The sequence below is a fragment of the Hemiscyllium ocellatum genome, chromosome 29, assembly GCF_020745735.1.
Source record: "Hemiscyllium ocellatum isolate sHemOce1 chromosome 29, sHemOce1.pat.X.cur, whole genome shotgun sequence".
In the NCBI taxonomy this organism is placed as follows: domain Eukaryota; kingdom Metazoa; phylum Chordata; class Chondrichthyes; order Orectolobiformes; family Hemiscylliidae; genus Hemiscyllium; species Hemiscyllium ocellatum.
The window spans coordinates 45304016-45324865 of record NC_083429.1 but is presented as its reverse complement, the minus strand read 5'-3'; the positions used below and the strand labels follow the sequence as shown (position 1 = coordinate 45324865).

Here is a 20850-nt window from a genome sequence, read left to right as displayed (position 1 = left end):
GAAGTTCAGAAATTATTAGAAAAGTGAATAAACTTGTTTTTAAACATCGTCTGGATAACCTGCTATCTCGGCGTATTTTGGTGGGCAAATGGGTTGAAACTGCAGTCCAGAACATATGGACTCAGGGAGAGAGATTAAGTGACAGTTCTTTAGAATGAGGAAGGCTGAAATGGAATACACATCAGTTCCGACTACATCGTCAGGTTTTGAGTTGTTACAATCAGCTCTGCATTAGTCTCCAAACAGATAATAATATGAATGAGTTGGACCGAAGGGTATGTTTCTATGTTGTACATCTCTCTGACTCTGTGACCTGCTTTTGACCAGAAGTTGAAGGGTCTAAAAAGAAAGGTGAGATTTCTTTTTGGTATTTGCAACAGAATAATTAATTGATGAAATGCACCTTTAGTAGCTCTTCATAACAACAGGTCACTCTTGGTCCAGTATATTTGGACAAAGCTATGGCTGGAGAAAGGTCAGACATATCTTTCAAAGTAAGCAAAGCAAGAATGTTCATTTATGTAGCACCTTCCAAGACCACCGACTTCACAAAATACGTTACAGAAAGTAAAGTTCTATAGAAGTGTTGTCACTGTTGTATTGTAACAGTTAATCAGTTTTAATAAATGAGAGAGTGATCTGTTTTGGTTGTGTTGATTGAGGGGATCACATTCTGCCTGTTCATTGAAGTAGAGCCACAGAATCTTTCATGTTGACTTGAAGTGGAAAGTAAGGCCTTGGTTTATTGCCACTACCTGAGGGGAGACCGACAGTGCAGCATTCCCTCAGCACTGCACTTATGTGGGTCAGCCCTCATTGCTGATCTTAAACCCCAGACCAGCATTTGGACCAACAAACCTCAGACTCAGAGAGACTTGTGTTTGGGCTAACATGTATAACATCTTTTAAAATATTTGATTATCACTGGCCTTATCATGCTTGTGTCGTTTCTAATGACTGAAGATTTAGTTGAAATTTTTAGTTAAGCGCATCACATAATTTGACTGCTGCATTTCTGTTCTTGGGTGGCACGGTGGCTCAATGGTTAGCACTGCTGCCGCACAGTGCCAGGAACCCAGGTTCAATTCCAATCTTGGCTGACTGTCTGTGTGGAGTTTGCACATTCTCCCCATGTCTGTCTGGGTTTCCTCCCACAATCCAAAGATATGTAGGTTAGGTGGACTGGTCTTGCTAAATTGCCTACACTGTGCAGGCTAGGTGGATTAGCCATGGAAAAGGTGGGGGGTCTGGGTGGGATGATCTTCAGAGGGTCAGTGCAGACTTGATGGGCTGAATGGCCTCGGTCTGCACTGTAAGGACCTAGTCTTGGAGAATTCTTTTAAAGACTGGAGAGTTCAACCATTTGTTATTCGATTATGTATGTCTGGTATTTTGTTTTCTGTGTGCAACTGGTTAAGCCTGGGTGTGGTCACCTAGAGAAAAAGGAACAGAATTGTAGGCAAGATGCTGACAATAGAAGGGAGCAACTGTTAGGACACGTTGGATAAAACTTCCATTACTCACATAGAGGTTTGGTGTATTTGAGAAAACTCAACAATGACCACTACAGGGAGAAAGTGAGGACTGCAGATGCTGGAGATCAGAGTCAGAGTGGTGATGGAACAACACAGCCATTCAGGCAGTATCCGAGGAGCAGGAGAATCAACGTTTCAATCATCAGCCCTTCACCAAGCTCTTCGCTCCTGATGAAGGGCTTATGTCGACGTTCCTGCTCGCGAATGCTGCAATTGCCACTACAGATCCGTTTTACTGAGAATGAGTATTGATCTAGGAATGTGTAAGTGTGTTCTGACCCTTGTTTCTGTTTGACACACAGACACATCTTTCATGTACATGATAGCAGGCCTCTGTATGCTGAAACTGTATGAGAAGCGACACCCGGACATTAATGCCAGTGCCTATTCTGCTTATGCCTGTCTTGCCTTAGTCATATTCTTCTCTGTGCTGGGAGTGGTGAGTACAGCTTTTCACTGCGAAGCAATTCTGACTCTAACTTGGGGACAGCCAAAGCTCTGCTGCCTGTGTCTGAACCTGCACTGACCTCATTCACCTGTTAGCAGGAGCAAGGTCAGAAATCCCTGCTTTAGGCCCCAGGTCCCACTGGCCATCATGCCAAGCAAGATGTTCTCTAACACTCACCCCAAGGGAATTGGACCCTCACTCACCCCAAGGGAATCAGGACCTCATTAACCCCGAGGGAATCAGACCCTCACTCACCCTGAGGGAATCAGACCCTCACTCGCCCCGAGGGAATCAGGACCTCATTAACCCCGAGGGAATCAGACCCTCACTCACCCCGAGGGAATCAGGACCTCACTCGCCCCGAGGGAATCAGACCCTCACTCATCCCGAGGGAATCAGACCCTCACTCATCCCGAGGGAATCGGACCCTCACTCGCCCCGAGGGAAATGAACCCTCACTCACCCCGAGGGAATCTGTCCCTCACTCGTGCTGAGGGTAATAAACCTCACCCATCCCGAGGGAATCAGACCCTCACTCGCCCCGAGGGAAACGGACCCTCACTCGCCCCGAGGGAAACGGACCCTCACTCGCCCCGAGGGAAACGGACCCTCACTCGCCCCGAGGGAAACGGGCCCTCACTCATCCCGAGGGAATCGGACCCTCACTCGCCCCGAGGGAAACGGACCCTCACTCGCCCCGAGGGAAACGGGCCCTCACTCGCCCCGAGGGAAACAGGCCCTCACTCGCCCCGAGGGAAACGGGCCCTCACTCGCCCCAAGGGAAACGGGCCCTCACTCGCCTCGAGGGAAACGGGCCCTCACTCGTGCTGAGGGTAATAAACCTCACCCATCCCGAGGGAATCAGACCCTCACTCGCCCCGAGGGAAACGGACCCTCACTCGCCTGAGGGAAACAGGCCCTCACTCACCCCGAGGGAATCTGGCCCTCACTCGTGCTGAGGGTAATAAACCTCACCCATCCCGAGGGAATCAGACCCTCACTCGCCCCGAGGGAAACGGACCCTCACTCGCCCCGAGGGAAATGAACCCTCACTCACCCCGAGGGAATCTGGCCCTCACTCGTGCTGAGGGTAATAAACCTCACCCATCCCGAGGGAATCAGACCCTCACTCGCCCCGAGGGAAACGGACCCTCACTGACCCCGAGGGAAACGGGCCCTCACTCATCCCGAGGGAATCGGACCCTCACTCGTGCTGAGGGAAACAAACCTCACTCACCCCAAGGGAATTGGACCCTCACTTGCCCTGACTGGGTCTGCCCAAGCCCAAGTCCAGCTGGGCCTGAGTGCTAGGCCCTGATCACTGGGAGCTGTTGAAGCCTCCCAACCACCACCATAACCCTCGCCCCCACCCCATTCCCCCATCTCTTTCCCCCCCCACCACCACCAAATGAACTCTTGGTCAAGCAGCACGTTGATTTTAAAATTCCATTATATAAAACTGAAGGGAACTATCTGTGTTTGTTCAAGAGTGTATCTGGGTGAATGGTTCTGTGCTGGGCTATCCCTGAGACACCTTCCCAAAATCTATTCTCATTCCCACCCAGGGTCATCTTGCATTGGCACCGATCAAAGGGCAGAGACTTCCTACAGTGCGCTAACCTGTAGTTTAGAGGAATCTCACCAAATACTAGCCTTTTAAATGCAACAATAGCGGAGGTCATTGACAGCTGGCACATATTCCTGGAGGTTTTGACCTTGTGTCCAATTGATTTGTTCCCTCTTCCCTTCATGTGAAGAAATTGATACCATTTTTTAGCTTTGTTCAAATCTTCAATGAGTTCAATTCTTACCAATGCAGTTGGTGAAATCTGAATCCAATAAAAATCTGGAATTAAAAGCTGGCCAAGTGCAACTATGAGTTGATTGTTGTAAAAACCCATCTGGTTCACTAATGCTCTTTTAGGGAGTGAAATCTGTTGGCCTTGCCTAAGCTACTTGAATGTATTTGAATAGATCAATGTTAGGTGTTGCTTTTTGGTAAGACAAATTAGGACAGGATTCATACACTTAACAGTAGGGTCCTGGGTAATGTGGCCAAACAAAGAGACCTAGAGGTGCAGGTTCATAGTTCCTTGAAAGTGGAGTCACAGGTAGACAGGACAGTGAAGGTGGTGTTTGGTACACTTGCCTTTACTGGCCCGCGCATTGAGTACTGGGAATTGGGAGGTCATGCTACGGTTCAACATGACATTGTTTAGGAATGCTACATTCAATTCTGGTCGCCCTGTTATAGTAAAGATGTTGTGGAACTTGAAAGGGTGCAGAAACAATTTACAAGGATGTTGCCAAGGTTGGAGGATTTGAGCTTTAGGAAGAGGCTGATTACCTGGAGTGACAGAGGCTGAGGGATGACTTTATTATAGAGGTTTATAGAACCCTGATGGGCATGGATAAGGTCTTTTCCTGGGGTGGGGGAGTCCAGAACTAGAAGGTATAGGTTTAAGGTGAGTGAGAGGGGAAAGACATAAAAGGGACCTATGGGGCAACTTTTTCACGCACACAGTAATGCGTGTATGGAATGAAGCTGATAAAGGAAATGGTGGAAGTGGGTACAATTGCAACATTTAAAGGCATCTGGATGGGAACATGAATAGGAAGAGATCAGGGGGTAATGGACCAAATGTTGGAGAATGGGACTAGATTAATTTAAGATATCTGGTCATCATGGATGAATTTGACTGAAGGATCTGTTTCCATGCGGTACAACTCTATGACTCTAAATTGCCCTCTAAGTGTTCCTAACAAACCACTCATGGGGCAATTATGGATGGATGAGAAATAAATGCTAACCCAACAACATTCACATACAATGACCAAATATGTATTCTTTTAAAAAGCCAGTTTGTTACAGGCCCTGCTGTCTATTGTACCAATCCTTCCAACATTAGAGGTACAATGGCCAATAAGGCTATTAGTCTTGAGATTGCAGAAGGGCCAATGATTTGACCAGACCATCAGCACCAAGTGGAGGCAGATTCCATCTGGCTCAGGGGAGGAAGGGTAAAGGCAGTGGTGGGGGGGTCAGATAAGAGAGTAGTGTTCACAGAGCAATACAGAAACTGGGAAGAAGGAAACATCAACATTAAGGCTTTCTGGTTAATTTTGCTTCCTTCTGTGCAGGTCTTCGGGAAGGATTACATCGTGTTCTGGGCTGTTTTCTCCTTTATTCACATCCTGGCAACACTTTTGCTCAGTATACAACTGTACTACATGGGCCGCTGGAAACTTGGTAATTACTATGTCCTTTTCGCTGGGAATGCACAGAAAATAAATCTTCTCTTTATCTGTCCATCTGCTCTGTCTCTTTTTTGATGTCAAACCCAGAGGAATGCTGTTACGACCTCTTGTCATTTCTACTGCAATTTACCAGCTGGTGAAACAAGGATCTGGGCCCAGTTATCCGGTCAGCATCTCCATCCAAGACAAATTTCATTTTTTTTTAATTCTTTGAGGGAATGTGGATGATGCTGGCTTGGCCAGTGTTTGCTCCTTCATCCCTAATTCACTTTAAATAAAGTGTCTTGTTTGACCATCACAGAGGACAGGATAGAGTCAACCCATACACCTTACTTTCAGTTTAAAAGAGTAGAGTGAGGTTTAATTTCAATGTAAAAGGTTAGAGGCATCTTTAATTTCAGTTCAAAATAGTAGAATCAACCCCAGTGCTGTGCGCCTAGGGTAACATGTTGGCCAGACCAGGTGAGGAAGGCAGATTTCCTTCTATAAGCGACAATAGCAAATCAGATAGGTTTTAACAAAGCAATTGATTACAGTTCCTTGAGGTCACTATGACTGTGGTTAACTTTCTTTCAGGGGGTTTCCTTTTAATTCATTGAAATTCTCCCAGCTGTCAAAGTGGGATTTAAGCTATATTTCACACCGTTAGCCCAGGCCTGTGGAAACCAGTCTAGTAATATTACCACACCACTACCATTTCCCCCTAGCATTCCCAGAACCAGGTGAAGAATCACAGACTATCACTGAGTCTGAGTACTCCCAGACAGAGGATGCGATCTGGATACCGCCATTTTACACACAAAAGAAATCTTTATTTAGAAAGAAGTATTTGCTTTTATTTGACATCTTCAAACATTGTCAAACTTCCCTGGAAGGGAGAAACTACATACATTTTAAAAATGCAGTTACAATTGTTACAGACATGCAGTAACTGTTACTCCTTAACTATCTTTTAAGACATCACAGTGAACTGGAGGAGAAAGTGAGGTCTGCAGATGTTGGAGATCAGAGCTGAAAATGTGTCACTGGAAAAGCGTAGCAGGTCAGGCAGCATCCAAGGAACAGGAGAATCGACGTTTCCGGCATAAGCCCGAAGAAGGGCTTATGCCCGAAACGTCGATTCTCCTGTTCCTTGGATGCTGCCTGACCTGCTGCGCTTTTCCAGCAACATATTTTCATCACAGTGAACTGCCCAGCATAATGCAACTTTGACGTTGTTGCAAGGGGGAATGTCAGGGGGATTTCTGAAGTGTACCTTGTTCTTCTTTAGATGATTATCTTGTATGTTTAATATTTTTTGAGGCACCAGAGCAAACAAACACAATCTTATTTTAACTTCCCATCCGAGACATGCTACTTCCTCTGTGTTGCTTTGGAGTGAATATATGCAGCACATAACCATATGGATTCTGAAACCTCTCTACAAGTTACAAATGCAGCATTACGTCAACCTTGTATAAAGCATTCAGAGATATGAGCAATGCATAAGGTTGTGCCAATGCAGAGGGCACAACTCAATAATGGTCAAAAAAGCATGTTGTAAAATTATCTAAATAACATTCCAAAAGGATGACACACCTTGCACAGTTATAACATGCCCCAGAAAGCTGAAATTCCACCTGGCTTTGCTGCTGCACACTCAATAATAATTTCAGCAGAAACCTTACTTGCAGCTAAACAAATCTTGAGCAGATTCACCCTCCAGGAGTGCTGAGATTTTCTTACCTAAATTCCTCTCCAAGATCTTCTCAAAAACGACTTTTTGCCCCATATAATCGTTCACCTCTCCCACCCCAGTCAGTCCCCCAGAGGACACTTGGTCCTGCAGATGCAAATGGTTAAGATACAGGGGTTAGCCAGGAGTGTGTGTAATTCCCATAAGACTGACAGTATCATGGATTGTATGACTTCAGTAATTGACCCTGTTTCTGTATGTATTCCCTACAAATGTGTAATCGTCAAAGATCGTTTTAGCACCTTGGATTGTAATTATCAGGACAAATGCAATAATGCCAAATTTCAAATAATCACAACAAATTTTGAAACTTGTATTAGTTTGAAATTCAGAATTTTTGCTTTGGCCGTATATCTTTCTTTGCAGTAATATTCAAATCTTGGATTCTTTTTTTTTACAGATACAGGGATTTGCCGAAGGATTATTCATGTGATTTACACTGACCATATCCGACAGTGCAGCGGACCTGCCTACATAGTAAGTGCTTCTTCAGAGTTCTTCGTTCACAATTGCTGGCAAAGAGGATTGCTTTCTTTTGGCAGTGATGCAAGAGCGACGAGTGTCACTACACAAGCAAACAAACAAAAAGAGATGACGCGGTGAAATTACTATTCCTGACAAAGTACAGCAGGTGGGAGGTTGGACTTGAATGGTCTGAACTTTGATTCTCCGTTTTCATCTCTTGCTAAAATCTTTCATCTTCTCTTCTCAGGATCGGATGGTATTACTTATTATGGGGAATATTGTGAACTGGTCACTGTGAGTATCAGACTGTCTACTGCCTCTTAATCCATGTCCATCTTGCTCATTGTTATCATGAAATCTCTGAATACCTTGAAAAAGAATTGGTGCTAGGAATGCTAAATTCTAAAATTAGTCTGTACTGCTTTCTAAATGTGTGTGTGTGATAGGCATTGGGAGAATATCCAAACCTTCAGTCCTGTCCACTCACTCAGCCACCCATATTTACAGGCTTTCTGTGATGTTTATTACAGTGGCGTTGGTAATTTGGTCGATTTTACATCCAAACATGCTCATATAGAGTCATAGAGATGTACAGCATGGAAACAGACATAGAACATAGAACATGGAACATAGAAAAATACAGCGCAGTACAGGCCCTTCGGCCCTCGATGTTGCGCCGACCGAAGCCTACCTAACCTACACTAGCCCAATAACCTCCATATGCTTATCCAATGCCCGCTTGAATGACCATAAAGAGGGAGAGTCCACCACTGATACTGGCAGGGCATTCCATGAACTCACAACCCACTGAGTAAAGAATCTACCCCTAACATCTGTCCTATACCAACGCCCCCTTAATTTAAAGCTATGCCCCCTCGTAATAGCTGACTCCATACGCGGAAAAAGGTTCTCACTGTCAACCCTATCTAAACCCCTAATCATCTTGTACACCTCTATCAAATCTCCCCTAAACCTTCTTTTCTCCAATGAGAACAGCCCCAAGTGCCTCAGCCTTTCCTCATACGATCTTCCTACCATACCAGGCAACGTCCTGGTAAACCTCCTCTGCATCCGTTCCAATGCCTCCACATCCTTCCTATAGTATGGCGACCAAAACTGCACACAATACTCCAGATGAGGGCCCACCAGAGTCTTATACAACTGCAACATGACCTCAGGACTCCGGAACTCAATTCCTCTACCAATAAAGCCCAGTACGCAAATGCCGCCTTCACAGCACTATTTACCTGGGTGGCAACTTTCAGAGATTTGTGTACATGGACACCAAGGTCCCTCTGCTCATCCACACTACCAAGTAGCCTACCATTAGCCCAATAATCCATCTTCTTGTTACTCCTACCAAAGTGAATGACTTCACACTTAGCTACATTGAACTCCATTTGCCACCTTTCTGCCCAGCTCTGCAACTTATCTATATCCCGCTGTAACCTGCCACATCCTTCTTTGCTCTCCACCACTCCACCGACTTTCGTATCATCCGCAAACTTGCTCACCCAGCCTTCGAGCCCCTCCTCCAGATCATTTATAAAAATGACAAACAGCAATGGTCCCAAAACAGATCCTTGTGGAACACCGCTAGTAACTGCACTCCAAGATGAACCTATACCATCAACTACTACCTCTGTCTCCTTCCAGCCAGCCAATTCCTAATCCAAACCTCTAATGCACCCGAAATGCCATACCTCCGTAATCTTAACAGTAGCCTACCATGGGGTACCTTATCGAATGCCTTGCTAAAATCCATATACACCACATCTACTGCTTTACCCTCGTCCACTTCTTTGGTCACCTTCTCAAAGAACTCAATAAGGTTTGTGAGGCACGACCTGCCCTTCACAAAACCATGCTGACTATCCTTGATCACATTATTCTTGTCCAGATGTTCATAAATCCTATCCCTTACAATTCTCTCCAAGACTTTGCCCACAACAGAAGTGAGACTCACCGGCCTATAGTTACTAGGGCTGTCCCTATTCCCCTTCTTTAACAAGGGGACCACATTCGCTATCCTCCAGTCTTCTGGCACTATTCCTGCAGACAACGACGACATAAAAATCAAGGCCAATGGCTCCGCTATCTCCTCCCTAGCTTCCCAGAGAATCCTAGAATAAATGCCATCAGGCCCAGGGGACTTATCTATCTTCACCCTTTCGAGTATTCCCCAGACCTCTTCCCTACATACCTCAAAGCCATCCATTCTAATCACTTGTGACTCAATATTCACATCAGCAACAATGTCCTGTTCCTGAGTGAATACTGACGAAAAGTATTGATTTAGTGTCTCTCCAATCTCCTCCGCCTCCACGCACAACTTCCCACTACTATCCTTGACTGGACCGATACCTACCCTAGTCATCCTTTTATTCCTGACATACCTATAGAAAGCCTTAGGGTTTTCCCTAATCCTACCAACTAAGGACTTTATATGTCCCCTTCTCGCTGCTCTTAGCTCTCTCTTTAGATCATTCCTGGCTACCTTATAACTCTCAATCGCCCCAACTGAACCTTCACGCCTCATCTTTACATAGGCCGCCCTCTTCCCTTTTAAAAGGGATTCCAATTCCTTATTAAACCACGGCTCCCTCACAAGACCCTTTCCTCCCTGCCTGACTGGTACATACTTATCAAGGACACTCAATAGCTGTTCCTTGAACAAGCTCCACATATCATTTGTGTCCTTCCCTTGAAGCCTATTTTTCCAATCCACACATCCTAAGTCATGCCTCACCACATCATAATTTCCCTGCCCCCAGCTATAACTCCTGCACTGTAGCGCACACTTATCCCTTTGGTCCAACCCGTCCATGCCAACCAGATATACCAACCCAATCTAGTCCCACCTGCCAGCACCCGGCCCATTTCCATCCAAACCCTTCCTATTCATATACCCTCCAAATGCCTCTCAGATGTTGCAATTGTACCAGCCTCCACTACATCCTCTGGCAGCTCATTCAATACACATACCACCCTCTGCATGAAAAAGTTGCCCCTTAGGTCTCTTTTATATTTTTCCCTTCTCATCCTAAACCTTTTCCCCAGCCCCAGGGAAATCTTGCTCAAACTTTTAATGTCTTGTTAGTAAAGAGGTGTCTTGCAGCTGCAGATTCCCCGTGTCAACATTTTATCATTTCAAACTGATCCGAGTGGGGAGACACAGAAAGGAAGTGAGATTGTTCTCTCTTGCTGTTCTATCACAAAGGAGAGGGTCTTCTGGAGCAGCTCATGTGCCCCTATGTCAGTTGGCAGAGTAAATGGAGAGACAGTTCTAGTTGAAGTAAAGGTGATGTAGAAGTAAAAGAAGAATTGTATGTATATAGCACCTTTCTTCATCTGAGGAAGTGCATTTCACAGCCCTTTTGGAGTATGGTAACCAGAATCACTTTAGGAAACACAGCATACCCCTGTGCACTCAGAAAGCTCCCACAAGTAGTGGGGCAGCACGGTGGCTCAGTGGTTAGCAGTGCTGCCTCACAGCACATGGGACCCGGTTTCGATTCCAGTGTCAGGCAACTGTCTTGTGTGGAGTTTGCACATTCTCCCCATGTCTGCATGGGTTTCCTCAGGGTGCTCCAGTTTCCTCCCACACTCCAGATATGTGCAGGACAGGTGGATTGGTCTGAGTTGTCAAGGGATGTGCAGGTTTGGAGGATTAGCCAATGGGAAATGGGGGTTACTGTGATAGGGTGGGGAGGGCTGGGTCTGGGTGGGATGCTTTTCAGAGAGTCAGAGCAGACATGATGGACCAAATGGCCTCTTTCCACACTGTAGGGATTCTATGATTCAACATACAACACTGAGTAGCTAACAGTCGGGTAAACTGCTTGAGTTGTGCAGCTTAGTACTGTCCTGGGAATAAGAACAAACTGCCCTGCCCATACCTAGAGCACTATCATGGGATTGCTTATGTCAATTGGAGATTCTGGATCAGTGGTGCTGGAAGAGCACAGCAGTTCAGGCAGCATCCAACAAACAGCGAAATCGATGTTTCGGACAAAAGCCCTTCATCAGGAATAGAGGCAGTGAGCTGGAAGTATGGAGAGATAAGCTAGGGGAGGGTGGGGTGGGGAGAGAGTAGCATAGAGTACAATGGGTGAGTGGGGGAGGGGATGAAGGTGATAGGTCAGGGAGGAGCAGGTGGAGTGGATAGGTGGAAAAGGAGATAGGCAGGTTGGACAAGTCTGGACAAGTCATGGGGACAGTGCTGAACTGGAAGTTTGAAACTAGGGTGAGGTGGGGGAAGGGGAAATGAGGAAGCTGTTGAAGTCCACATTGATGCCCTGGGGTTGAAGTGTTCCGAGGCGGCCTCAATTCAACACTACTGCAGCCTGGATTCTGTGCTCCAGCCTCTGGAATGTAGCGTTGATAAACAAATGACCTGCTTGCTCTGGGTTGAGAGGGTCATGGTCAGCACCCTGTCAAAAGGAAAACTTCAAACTGAGATGTTCCTCTGGTTACTGAAGGGCTGTCCTGTCTGTACTCACTCCCTGAAAAGCAGTAATAGATGGGAGCTCACAAGTTGATTCTGGTCTCTGGATGGCACGCCTATCCCCAAGATGGGACAAGGAAGGTGATTGTGTGAGGAAACAGCCCACTGGCTGTTGAACGTGTTGTAGTACACTGTGTGGTTTCATCACCTGACATTGGCATTCTGTCAATTAGCTGACGTTTATTTTTCAGAGCTGCGTACGGACTAATTCTGAGACCCAAAGATTTTGCATCCTATCTGCTGGCAATAGGAATCTGCAACTTGCTCCTCTACTTCGCGTTTTACATCATCATGAAGGTAAGAGAACGGCTGACCAGTGTTTTTGCAACACAGAAATAGGCCATTCGCCCCGTCAGCTTTCTACTAATAGCTATGCTCCACATCTTCCCAACTTCGTTCAGCAATCTCCTCCATGTGTTTAAATAACTTTCTTCTAAACATATCTTTGCTGTTTGTCCCAGTGTAGCATGTCTACATTGTAGCTGCCGTCTGCTAAAGTTGTTTATCCTAAATTCCCGAAAAGATTTACTCCAACTGGTTCTAGCCTCGCTCAGTCCTCAAGGAAATTTTCCCTCCATAAGTGCTGGAAATCTTAAAATAGAAACAGGAAGTGCTGGAAATGCTCAGCAGGTCTGGCAGCATCTGTGGAAAGAGAACTAGGTTTAATCCTTCAGTTTAGATTAGATTAGATTACCTACAATATGGAAACAGGCCCATTGGCCCAACACGTCCTCACCGACCCTCCGAAGAGTAACCCACCCAGACCCATTTCTGTGACCTTTCGTCAGAGTGAGCTTACTCCTGATGCTAGATCAGAAATGTGAACTCTGTCGCCCTCTGTCTGCATGATGTATTTCCAGCACTTTCTCCCTCTTGCCTGTCAAAACCCTTCACCATCTTCAGAATTTTATCAGGTCACTGATAAAAGGTCAAGAGAAAAGGCCACCACATACGTGAACACTCAGAATAGTTGGCTTGATTCACATTGAACACTGTTGGGAAATAGTGTGTTCTCTGATTAGGTGTCCGGTGTCTCTATTGAATGCACCTCTCTGTATACTAGGTGGTCATAGTCTTCACTTTGTACTAATTATTATCTCCACTTTTCAAATCAATTTGCTTAAGCAATTATACTGCTGACTTATTTATGTTTGTTTAGTTATGTTGGTATTTTGTTGACTAACCGTTCTAAGTTAATTTCTGCTGTGGATTGCCACAGTGAAAGTAACTCTACCTCAGTTCAACCGTTGAGAAACTGAGGGTCAAATGGGCCTCTGAAGTCAATGGGAGATAAAATGCTACATCAGACCTGATCCTATTTACTTTCCCGCTGGGCTGAAGCAGACCACTCAGCTCGCTTGTTCTTGCAAATTATAGGGAGGCTGAAGCTTTACCATGGGTTACTTATTTACCCCATGTCACCAGAGGGAGGCACCAGGCAGATTTTTGTTTTATTCAATCATAGATGAGTGTGCACCTATGTTTAGTGGTCTTTTCTCCTGAAAAGAGAAAACTGCACAGTGACCTGATAATATTCTTAAGATGGTGAAGGGTTTTGACAGGCAGAGAGAGAAAGTGCTGGAAATACTTCATGCAGAGAGAGGGTGACAGTTCGCATTTCTGATTTAGCATCAGGAGAAATCTCACTCTGATGAAAGGTCACTGTTGCTGTGGGTCTGAAGTCATATGTGGACCAGATAAGGGTGGCAGTTTCCTTCCTTAAAGGAGTGAGCCAGATTGGTTTTCTCCTGACAGTCAACAATAGTTTCATGTTCATCGTTCGACTCTTAATTTTAGATTTTTGATCAAATTCAAATTCCACCATCAGTCCTGATGGATTTGAACCCAAGCACCCAGAGTATTAGCTGGGTCTTCAGAGTAACAGTCCAGTGATAATACCACTAGGCTAATGTCTCCAGATGGCTCTGTGTAGAGAGCTGGGGAAGAAATCTGATGAATGAAACATACACTAGAGACCTAGAGTAGGCTTTCACAGAGGCTTGGAAGCTGATTGGGATGGGTCATGACTCAGGAAAGGTGAGGAATCAGGAGAAGATATATGTTTTCAAAGCAAGATTAGATTAGACACCCTACAGTATGGAAACTGGCCATTTGGCCCAACAAGTCCACACTGACCCTCTGAAGAGGTAACCCACCCAGACCCATTCTCCTACCCGATATTTACCCCTGAATAATGCACCTAATGCTATGGGCATTTTAGCACGACCAATTCACCTAACCAGCAAGGTCCCAGGCGCTGTGAGGCAGCAGTGCTAAGCACTGAGCCATCACGCTGCCCATCTTCAGCTTGGTGGGTGTTTAAGAAGATGAAGATCTGATGAGCAGTCACCCCATGTCCAAACAGATGATTATTTGTCTAATCTGTGACAGTTGCTTTTGTTGGAATTTAAGGCACATCAGTAAAGTGAAGCTGCCTAGGTACAATTTCTTTGAGTGTTTTTCTAAGTTATTGCATGTTTTATAGCTGACTGCTGTTTTCTCTCTGTCCCCAGCTCCGAAGTGGTGAAACAATCAGGCCCATTCCCCTGATCTGTATTATCTGCACAGCTGTCGTCTGGGGATTTGCTCTGTTTTTCTTCTTTCAGGGCCTCAGTACGTGGCAGGTAAGCACATCCTCCATCAGCTCAGCGGGCCATGATTCAGTGTCCGCTTATTTTCCTGTAGCTCCTACTAACATGCATCCAATTGTGAAATTAGGACTTTAACCTGAGATGTTATCCCTACATTTCTCCTTTGGCACAAGCTACTTCCACAACTGAGCACCAGTTTCTACAACTGTCTTCATCTATTGATTCAATAAATTAATGTCATCATTTTAACATCTCCCACTATCTAATGCTGAATAAATATTTGTTTCTTTTCCTATTTTACAGAAAACCCCAGCAGAGTCCAGGGAGCACAACAGAGAATGTATCCTGCTTGACTTCTTTGATGATCATGACATTTGGCATTTTTTGTCCTCTATAGCACTATTTGGATCTTTCCTGGTAAGTAACCTAGCCTACCTTCCATCTCCCTCTCTTCCTTTAAGATTCTCCTTGAGACCTTCCTCTTTGCCTCACTTTTGGCTTCTTCTAATATCGTTGGCAGTAAAATCCGAATCGGTTGGAAATACTCAGGATTAGCAGCATGTGTGGAGAGAGGAACAGAGTAAATGTTTCAGACCAGACAAATTTGATGAAAGATTGGAAACTTCTACTGTTTCTCTCTACTTATGCTGCCTGACATATGAATATTCATAAGCCTTTCCTGTGCTTAATTTACACATCCCAGAATCACTGAAGGGTCATGATGCAGATGGAGACCATTCCACCCATCATGTCTGCACTAGCTCTTTAAATGAGCATTATGACTTTGTGCTAATCTCCTGTCTTTTCCCCACTCCCTTGCATATTATTTCCATTCAAATTATCATCTGATGCCCTCCTCAATATCCTTGGCAGTAAATCTTGTTAGCTAATTGCAGAGCCATTGGCAATGATCTTTTCGTCTTCACTTTCAACGGGGGTGGTACCAGGGGACTGGAGAGTGGTGAATGTTGTGCCCCTGTTCAAAAAAGGGAATAGGGATAACCCTGGGAATTACAGGCCAGTTAGTCTTACTTCAGTGGTAGGCAAAGTAATGGAAAGGGTACTGAGGGATAGGATTTATGAGTATCTGGAAAGACACTGCTTGATTAGGGACAGCCAGCACGGATTTGTGAGGGGAAGGTCTTGCCTTACAAGTCTTATTGAATTCTTTGAGGAGGTGACCAAGCATGTGGATGAGTGGTGAGCAGTGGATGTAGTGTACATGGATTTTAGTAAGGCATTTGATAAGGTTCCTCATGGTAGGCTTATGTGGAAAGTCAGGAGGCATGGGATAGTGGGAAATTTGGCCAGTTGGATAGAGAACTGACTAAACGGTCAAAGTCAGAGAGTGGTGGTAGATGGTAAATATTCAGCCTGGAACCCAGTTATAAGTGGCGTTCCGCAGGGATCAGTTCTGGTCCTCTGCTGTTTGTAATGTTTATTAATGACTTGGAAGAGGGAGTCAAAGGGTGGGTCAGTAAATTTGCAGACGATACGAAGATTGGTAGAGTTGTGGATAGTGAGGAGGACTGTTGTCGGCTGCAAAGGGACTTAGATATGATGCAGAGCTGGGCTGAGGAATGGCAGATGTAGTTCAACCCTGTCAAGTGTGAGGTTGTCCATTTTGGAAGGACAAATAAGGTTGCGGAATACAGGGTTTACGGTAGGGTTCTTAGTAAGGTGGAGGAGCAGAGGGATCTTGGGGTCTATGTTCATAGCTCTTTGAAAGTTGCCACTCAGGTGGATAGAGTTTGTAAGAAGGCCTATGGTGTACTGGCGTTCATTAGCAGAGGGATTGAATTCAAGAGTTGTGAGGTGATATTGCAGCTGTACAGGACCTCGGTAAGGCCACATTTGGAGTACTGTGTACAGTTCTGGTCACCTCACTTTAGGAAAGATGTGGAAACTTTGGAGAGGGTGCAGAGGAAATTTACCAGGATGTTGCCTGGAATGGAGAATAGGTCATACGAGGATAGGTTGAGAGTGCTAGGCCTTTTCTCATTTGAACGGCGAAGGATGAGGGGTGACTTGATAGAAGCTTATAAAATGACCAGGGGAATAGATAGAGTAGACAGTCAGAGACTATTTTCCCCAGGTACAACAGAGTGTTACAAGAGACATAAATTTAAGGTGAAGGGTGGAAGGTACAGGGGGGATGTCAGGGGTAGGTTCTTTACCCAGAGAGTGGTGGGGGCATGGAATGCGCTGCCTGTGGGAGTGGCAGAGGCAGAAGTATTGGTGACCTTTATGCGGCAATTGGGTAGGTACATGGATAGGTGCTTAAGCTAGGACAAATGTTCGGCACAACATCTTGGGCCGAAGGCCCTGTTCTGTGCTATATTGTTCTATGTTCTATGTTCTATAAACTTCTGGCAGACATCTTGCTACATTACAGGCACTATATAGTTGCAAGTTGTTGTAAATTGCCCAACTGCTCAGATACTACTAAAAATACACTTCCCATTACTGTGTCAGTTCAACGATTGTTGGATGTGACCAACTCTCATCAAACTTTTTAAAGTTTTTTTCCCCTTCTTTGCCCTGGAATCTCTGTGTGATTCACAACTCATGCTTTCCTTTTGTGTGTGGTATTCAGTGTAGATAACTGCATGACATAGCTCGCATTGATTAATGCTGCGAATTTAACTTTAGAACTCTGGAACATAAGAAGCCAAGGCTTTAGTGAATGATTGAGTTAGCACACTGATGACAAAGGGAAAAAATCATGAGGGAGCAGCTACTCTGATGGAGGGCGGTGATGGTAATTCAGACAGAGAGAGAGAGAGAGAGAGTTCCTGGTTTCACCAACAGCATGACCTTCCACTCACCAATCTTCATCGAACTCTATTAACATGACTTTATAATTATTTCTTCTTCATGTGCCTGTCACACATACCTTGAAATACATCCATGTGATTTGCCTCAACTGCACTCAGTGGTAGCAAGTGCCACATTCTCACCACTCTCTGGGTAAAGAAGTTTCTTCTGAAATCTCAATTGGATTTTTAAAAGTGTATTCCTTGTACTTAAAGCCTCTGCTTCTGGTCTTCCACACAAAAAGAACAATATTCTCTCTCCTACCAAGCTTTACATTGTCTAAAATGCATCCTTCAATTCACCTCTTGGTCTTCGCTTTTTTTTTAAGACTGAAGTATTTGGCCTTTCCTGGTGGTGATAACCTGGTTTCATTTTTGTCAGTCTTAGTGCCTTTCATTTCCTCCTTTAGATCTTGTTGACTCTGGATGAAGACCTGGATCACGTGCAAAGAGACAAAATCTATGTCTTCTAATTCCTAGTGGAGGAAACAGTGACCGCACAGCAGACTTTCTGCCTTTTGTCACCTGAAGCCTGTTCCTCTGGAGAAAAGGAGACATGGGGTTAGCATTGCTGCTGTGAGTGAACTAAGGAGGCGATGGGAGACCTCAAGTGCCAGTCCCACTGCAGTAGCCCTTGAGCTGCCAGCTCTGGCATTGAGAGCAACATTTGCTAGTGGTGATGTTTGTGCCAATGCACTGGCCTTCAACTTGAAACGCTGTGCTGAAGAGATGGAGAGCCTATTGGCTTCTCTTGCCTCGATCAGTCCCTTACCCTGTAAGGCATAGCATCATCATCCTCTCCTTTACCAGGTTACTTTTAAGAAATGGCTCTTGACATTCATTTCGTGCATAATTACTTGGAATAAAAGCAGGTTTGAGTGGCTACTGGAAATGAATGCTCTTCGCTGGAAAAACAATTTTTCTGCACTTGTTTTATTTTGCCAGTTCTGCCCAAAACTGTACTAATGGAGGAAAAGGAAGGCACCCCTGGTTTTGAAAGCAAAAAGTTGCTTTTTCTGGGCTTTGCTACTCCATTGGTAATGTCCCTGTGTTTGCGCACATATGTCTTGATGGTAGATTGGCACTACACTCCGCTATTGTGCTGAATACAACCATCAAATGAAAGACTGATGACCCTGTTCACCATAGCTAAGTCACAATAGAGTTCCTGTTGCTGGGGAAGCACTAGCTTTAGAAGTGGTAGAGGAATTGAGCCAGAGTTCTAGAAGTTTAGTTAGGTACAGGTGAGGGGTGGCTTGCTGGGGGATTTGGGCGTGGAATTAGTGTTAAGGATAGTAAATTCACAACATTAGCCCTGCATACTCATTACCTCAGGCAGAATTACCTCTCTGTAGAAGGTTACGGGGTTATACCTAAAGTGAAACATCTCAATCCAGACTCGGATGTAAAACCAATGCTCAATGTTGCCAAAAGGAATAATGAGGCAAAAGAACTGCAGATGCTGGACTGCGAAGTAGGCAGGCAGGAGGCTGGAAGGACACACAGCAAGCCAGGCATCATCAGGAGGTGCAGAAGTCAGTTTTTCAGGTGTAACTCCTCTTCAGTCCTGTGTTCTTCCAGCCTCCTGCGTGTCTAAAAAGGAATAAGGAAGCTACGATCCACAATAAACAAAAACTTCTACTGGTGCTGTTGTGACATGAAGGCTGAATTCGACACTGAGAGTTCATGTAAATGAAAATCCAATGTCCAGTTGGCAGATAGTGAAAGTGTACCTTTACATTTTATCTGATTTGTGTGTAATTTGGGAATACTTGGTGCTATCACTCAGTGTAATGTACGAAAATATTTCCTTACTCATCTTAATGTTATGGGTGTGGGACAGTAAGGGAATTGCCTTCTGTACATTCTGCATTGTAGCAAGCACATAATTAATCTAGGATTTATCATTGTACACTGTTTAATGTGCTCAGGTGACCTCCCTAAACCTTTCCAGTTACTTAGAATATTTACATGTTGTCGATATGTCAGTTGCAGACACACATTACACCACAAATAACATCTGTTTATCCATTTAAATCAAGTGCACTTTGCAATTGGTCAATGTCCCTAATTTTCTGTAATGGCAGATAATTTCATATTGAGCTTTATGTAGTAGGCATTTGTAACTCAGAGTCTAGCTTTTGGAAAGACTTAGAACACCAGCTTACTCAGCTTAGTGATGATACAACTCCATTTGAAATGGATTGATGGCGATGACAGTGTATTTTTAAGGAGCTCACCCACTAGGACATGTGACTGAAGGGCTAGAGTGGTGCTTTTGGATGTATATATCGTTTTATTGTTGCACTTAATCTCTAGTTCAACATACGACAAGTGACAAGAGATCCTTCAAACTTCCAAATTTGCCAAGTGTTATACAACATGTTGCCCAACATTTGATAACCCATTCCCCAAGGACAATGCAATCACCTGTTCGTGTTTTCAGGTCTCTTGCCATGGCACTTGCTTTTTCCCTATCCATATTCACACATTAGACTCATAATAATTGGAATGTGTCGATTCAGAGTGTTAGAAAATGATTCTTATAAAGCTACTGTTTGCAAAGAACAATAATGTTAATCATAATTCAAATAGCTAGACTTGATCTTTAAATGAAATGAGTAATAATTGCTGCCATAATTGAATGCTGCTACATTTAATGTACCGTCCTACTGTCATTGTGAAGTGTCAAGCTACTCAGTAACAACATTCTACTCTGGGTTACCTCAAGGAATCAGATAGCAGGTTTCTTGATTTTTATTTTAAATCTTCCTTTTGAGTTCAGTACAATGCTTTGGAATATTTTACAGATTATAGTGCCTGGCATTTGTGCAGTCACCTATTGAGGGTCTTAAGTGTAATCGCCATTTTCTAAACACCACACATAGAGGGTTGACAGAGTAAGGGCTGTAACTTGTTGGCTAGACTTGGTGTGGAGGAGAGTGAGCTCCTTCACCTAGACTAAGGCAAGGAATAATCAGGAGACAGAGTCCTGTACTTATTTCACTGGCAAAGTATCTGCCTTTGATAGATCTGGCTATAAATGAACATTGGTACCACTGCCCCGAATAGCAGAGGCCTGAGGGATGGGTTTGGCATGGATCCAGTCATCAGGTATTGTCAGTCTTCCTTTGGCAGACTGTGATATATTCTTTCAGATGTTTGCAAACAATCAAACTCAGGACTGGGAATGCATTAGAACTGAATTAGTTTAGTGGTTGCTTTTAAAAGGGTTCAAGTATGATTTATAAAATGCAGTTAAGGAAATCAGGACTTGTTTCCATGATTGGAGTAGTCACATTGACTGGCTCATTGCAAATTGTGACAAGAATGTAGGTTTGTTCTCCCTTTAGTATATGTATGTCGTACATCGATGTCAGATCCAGAGCTATTGGTTTTTGGTCGCCATACTATAGGAAGGATGTGTAGGCACTGGAACGGGAGCAGAGGAGGTTTACCAGGATGTTGCCTGGTATCGTAGGAAGATCGTATGAG

At 44.5% G+C, this 20850-nt stretch overlaps 1 protein-coding gene across 5 annotated transcripts in view; it reads left to right on the top strand.

Moving 5' to 3' along the window:
- The window catches only part of sidt2 (SID1 transmembrane family, member 2), a 100602-nt gene extending 80248 nt beyond the window's left edge, over nt 1-20354 (top strand). For all 5 annotated transcript variants that reach the window (XM_060846692.1, XM_060846691.1, XM_060846693.1 and 2 more), the window contains 8 exons: nt 1838-1974; nt 5125-5233; nt 7377-7453; nt 7689-7735; nt 12140-12245; nt 14462-14572; nt 14843-14956; nt 17766-20354. In XM_060846692.1, coding sequence (XP_060702675.1) covers nt 1838-1974; nt 5125-5233; nt 7377-7453; nt 7689-7735; nt 12140-12245; nt 14462-14572; nt 14843-14956; nt 17766-17828 — 764 coding nt within the window. In that variant the 3' untranslated portion in view covers nt 17829-20354. The remainder of the gene's footprint in view (nt 1-1837; nt 1975-5124; nt 5234-7376; nt 7454-7688; nt 7736-12139; nt 12246-14461; nt 14573-14842; nt 14957-17765) is intronic.
- Nucleotides 20355-20850: the final 496 nt, after the last annotated feature.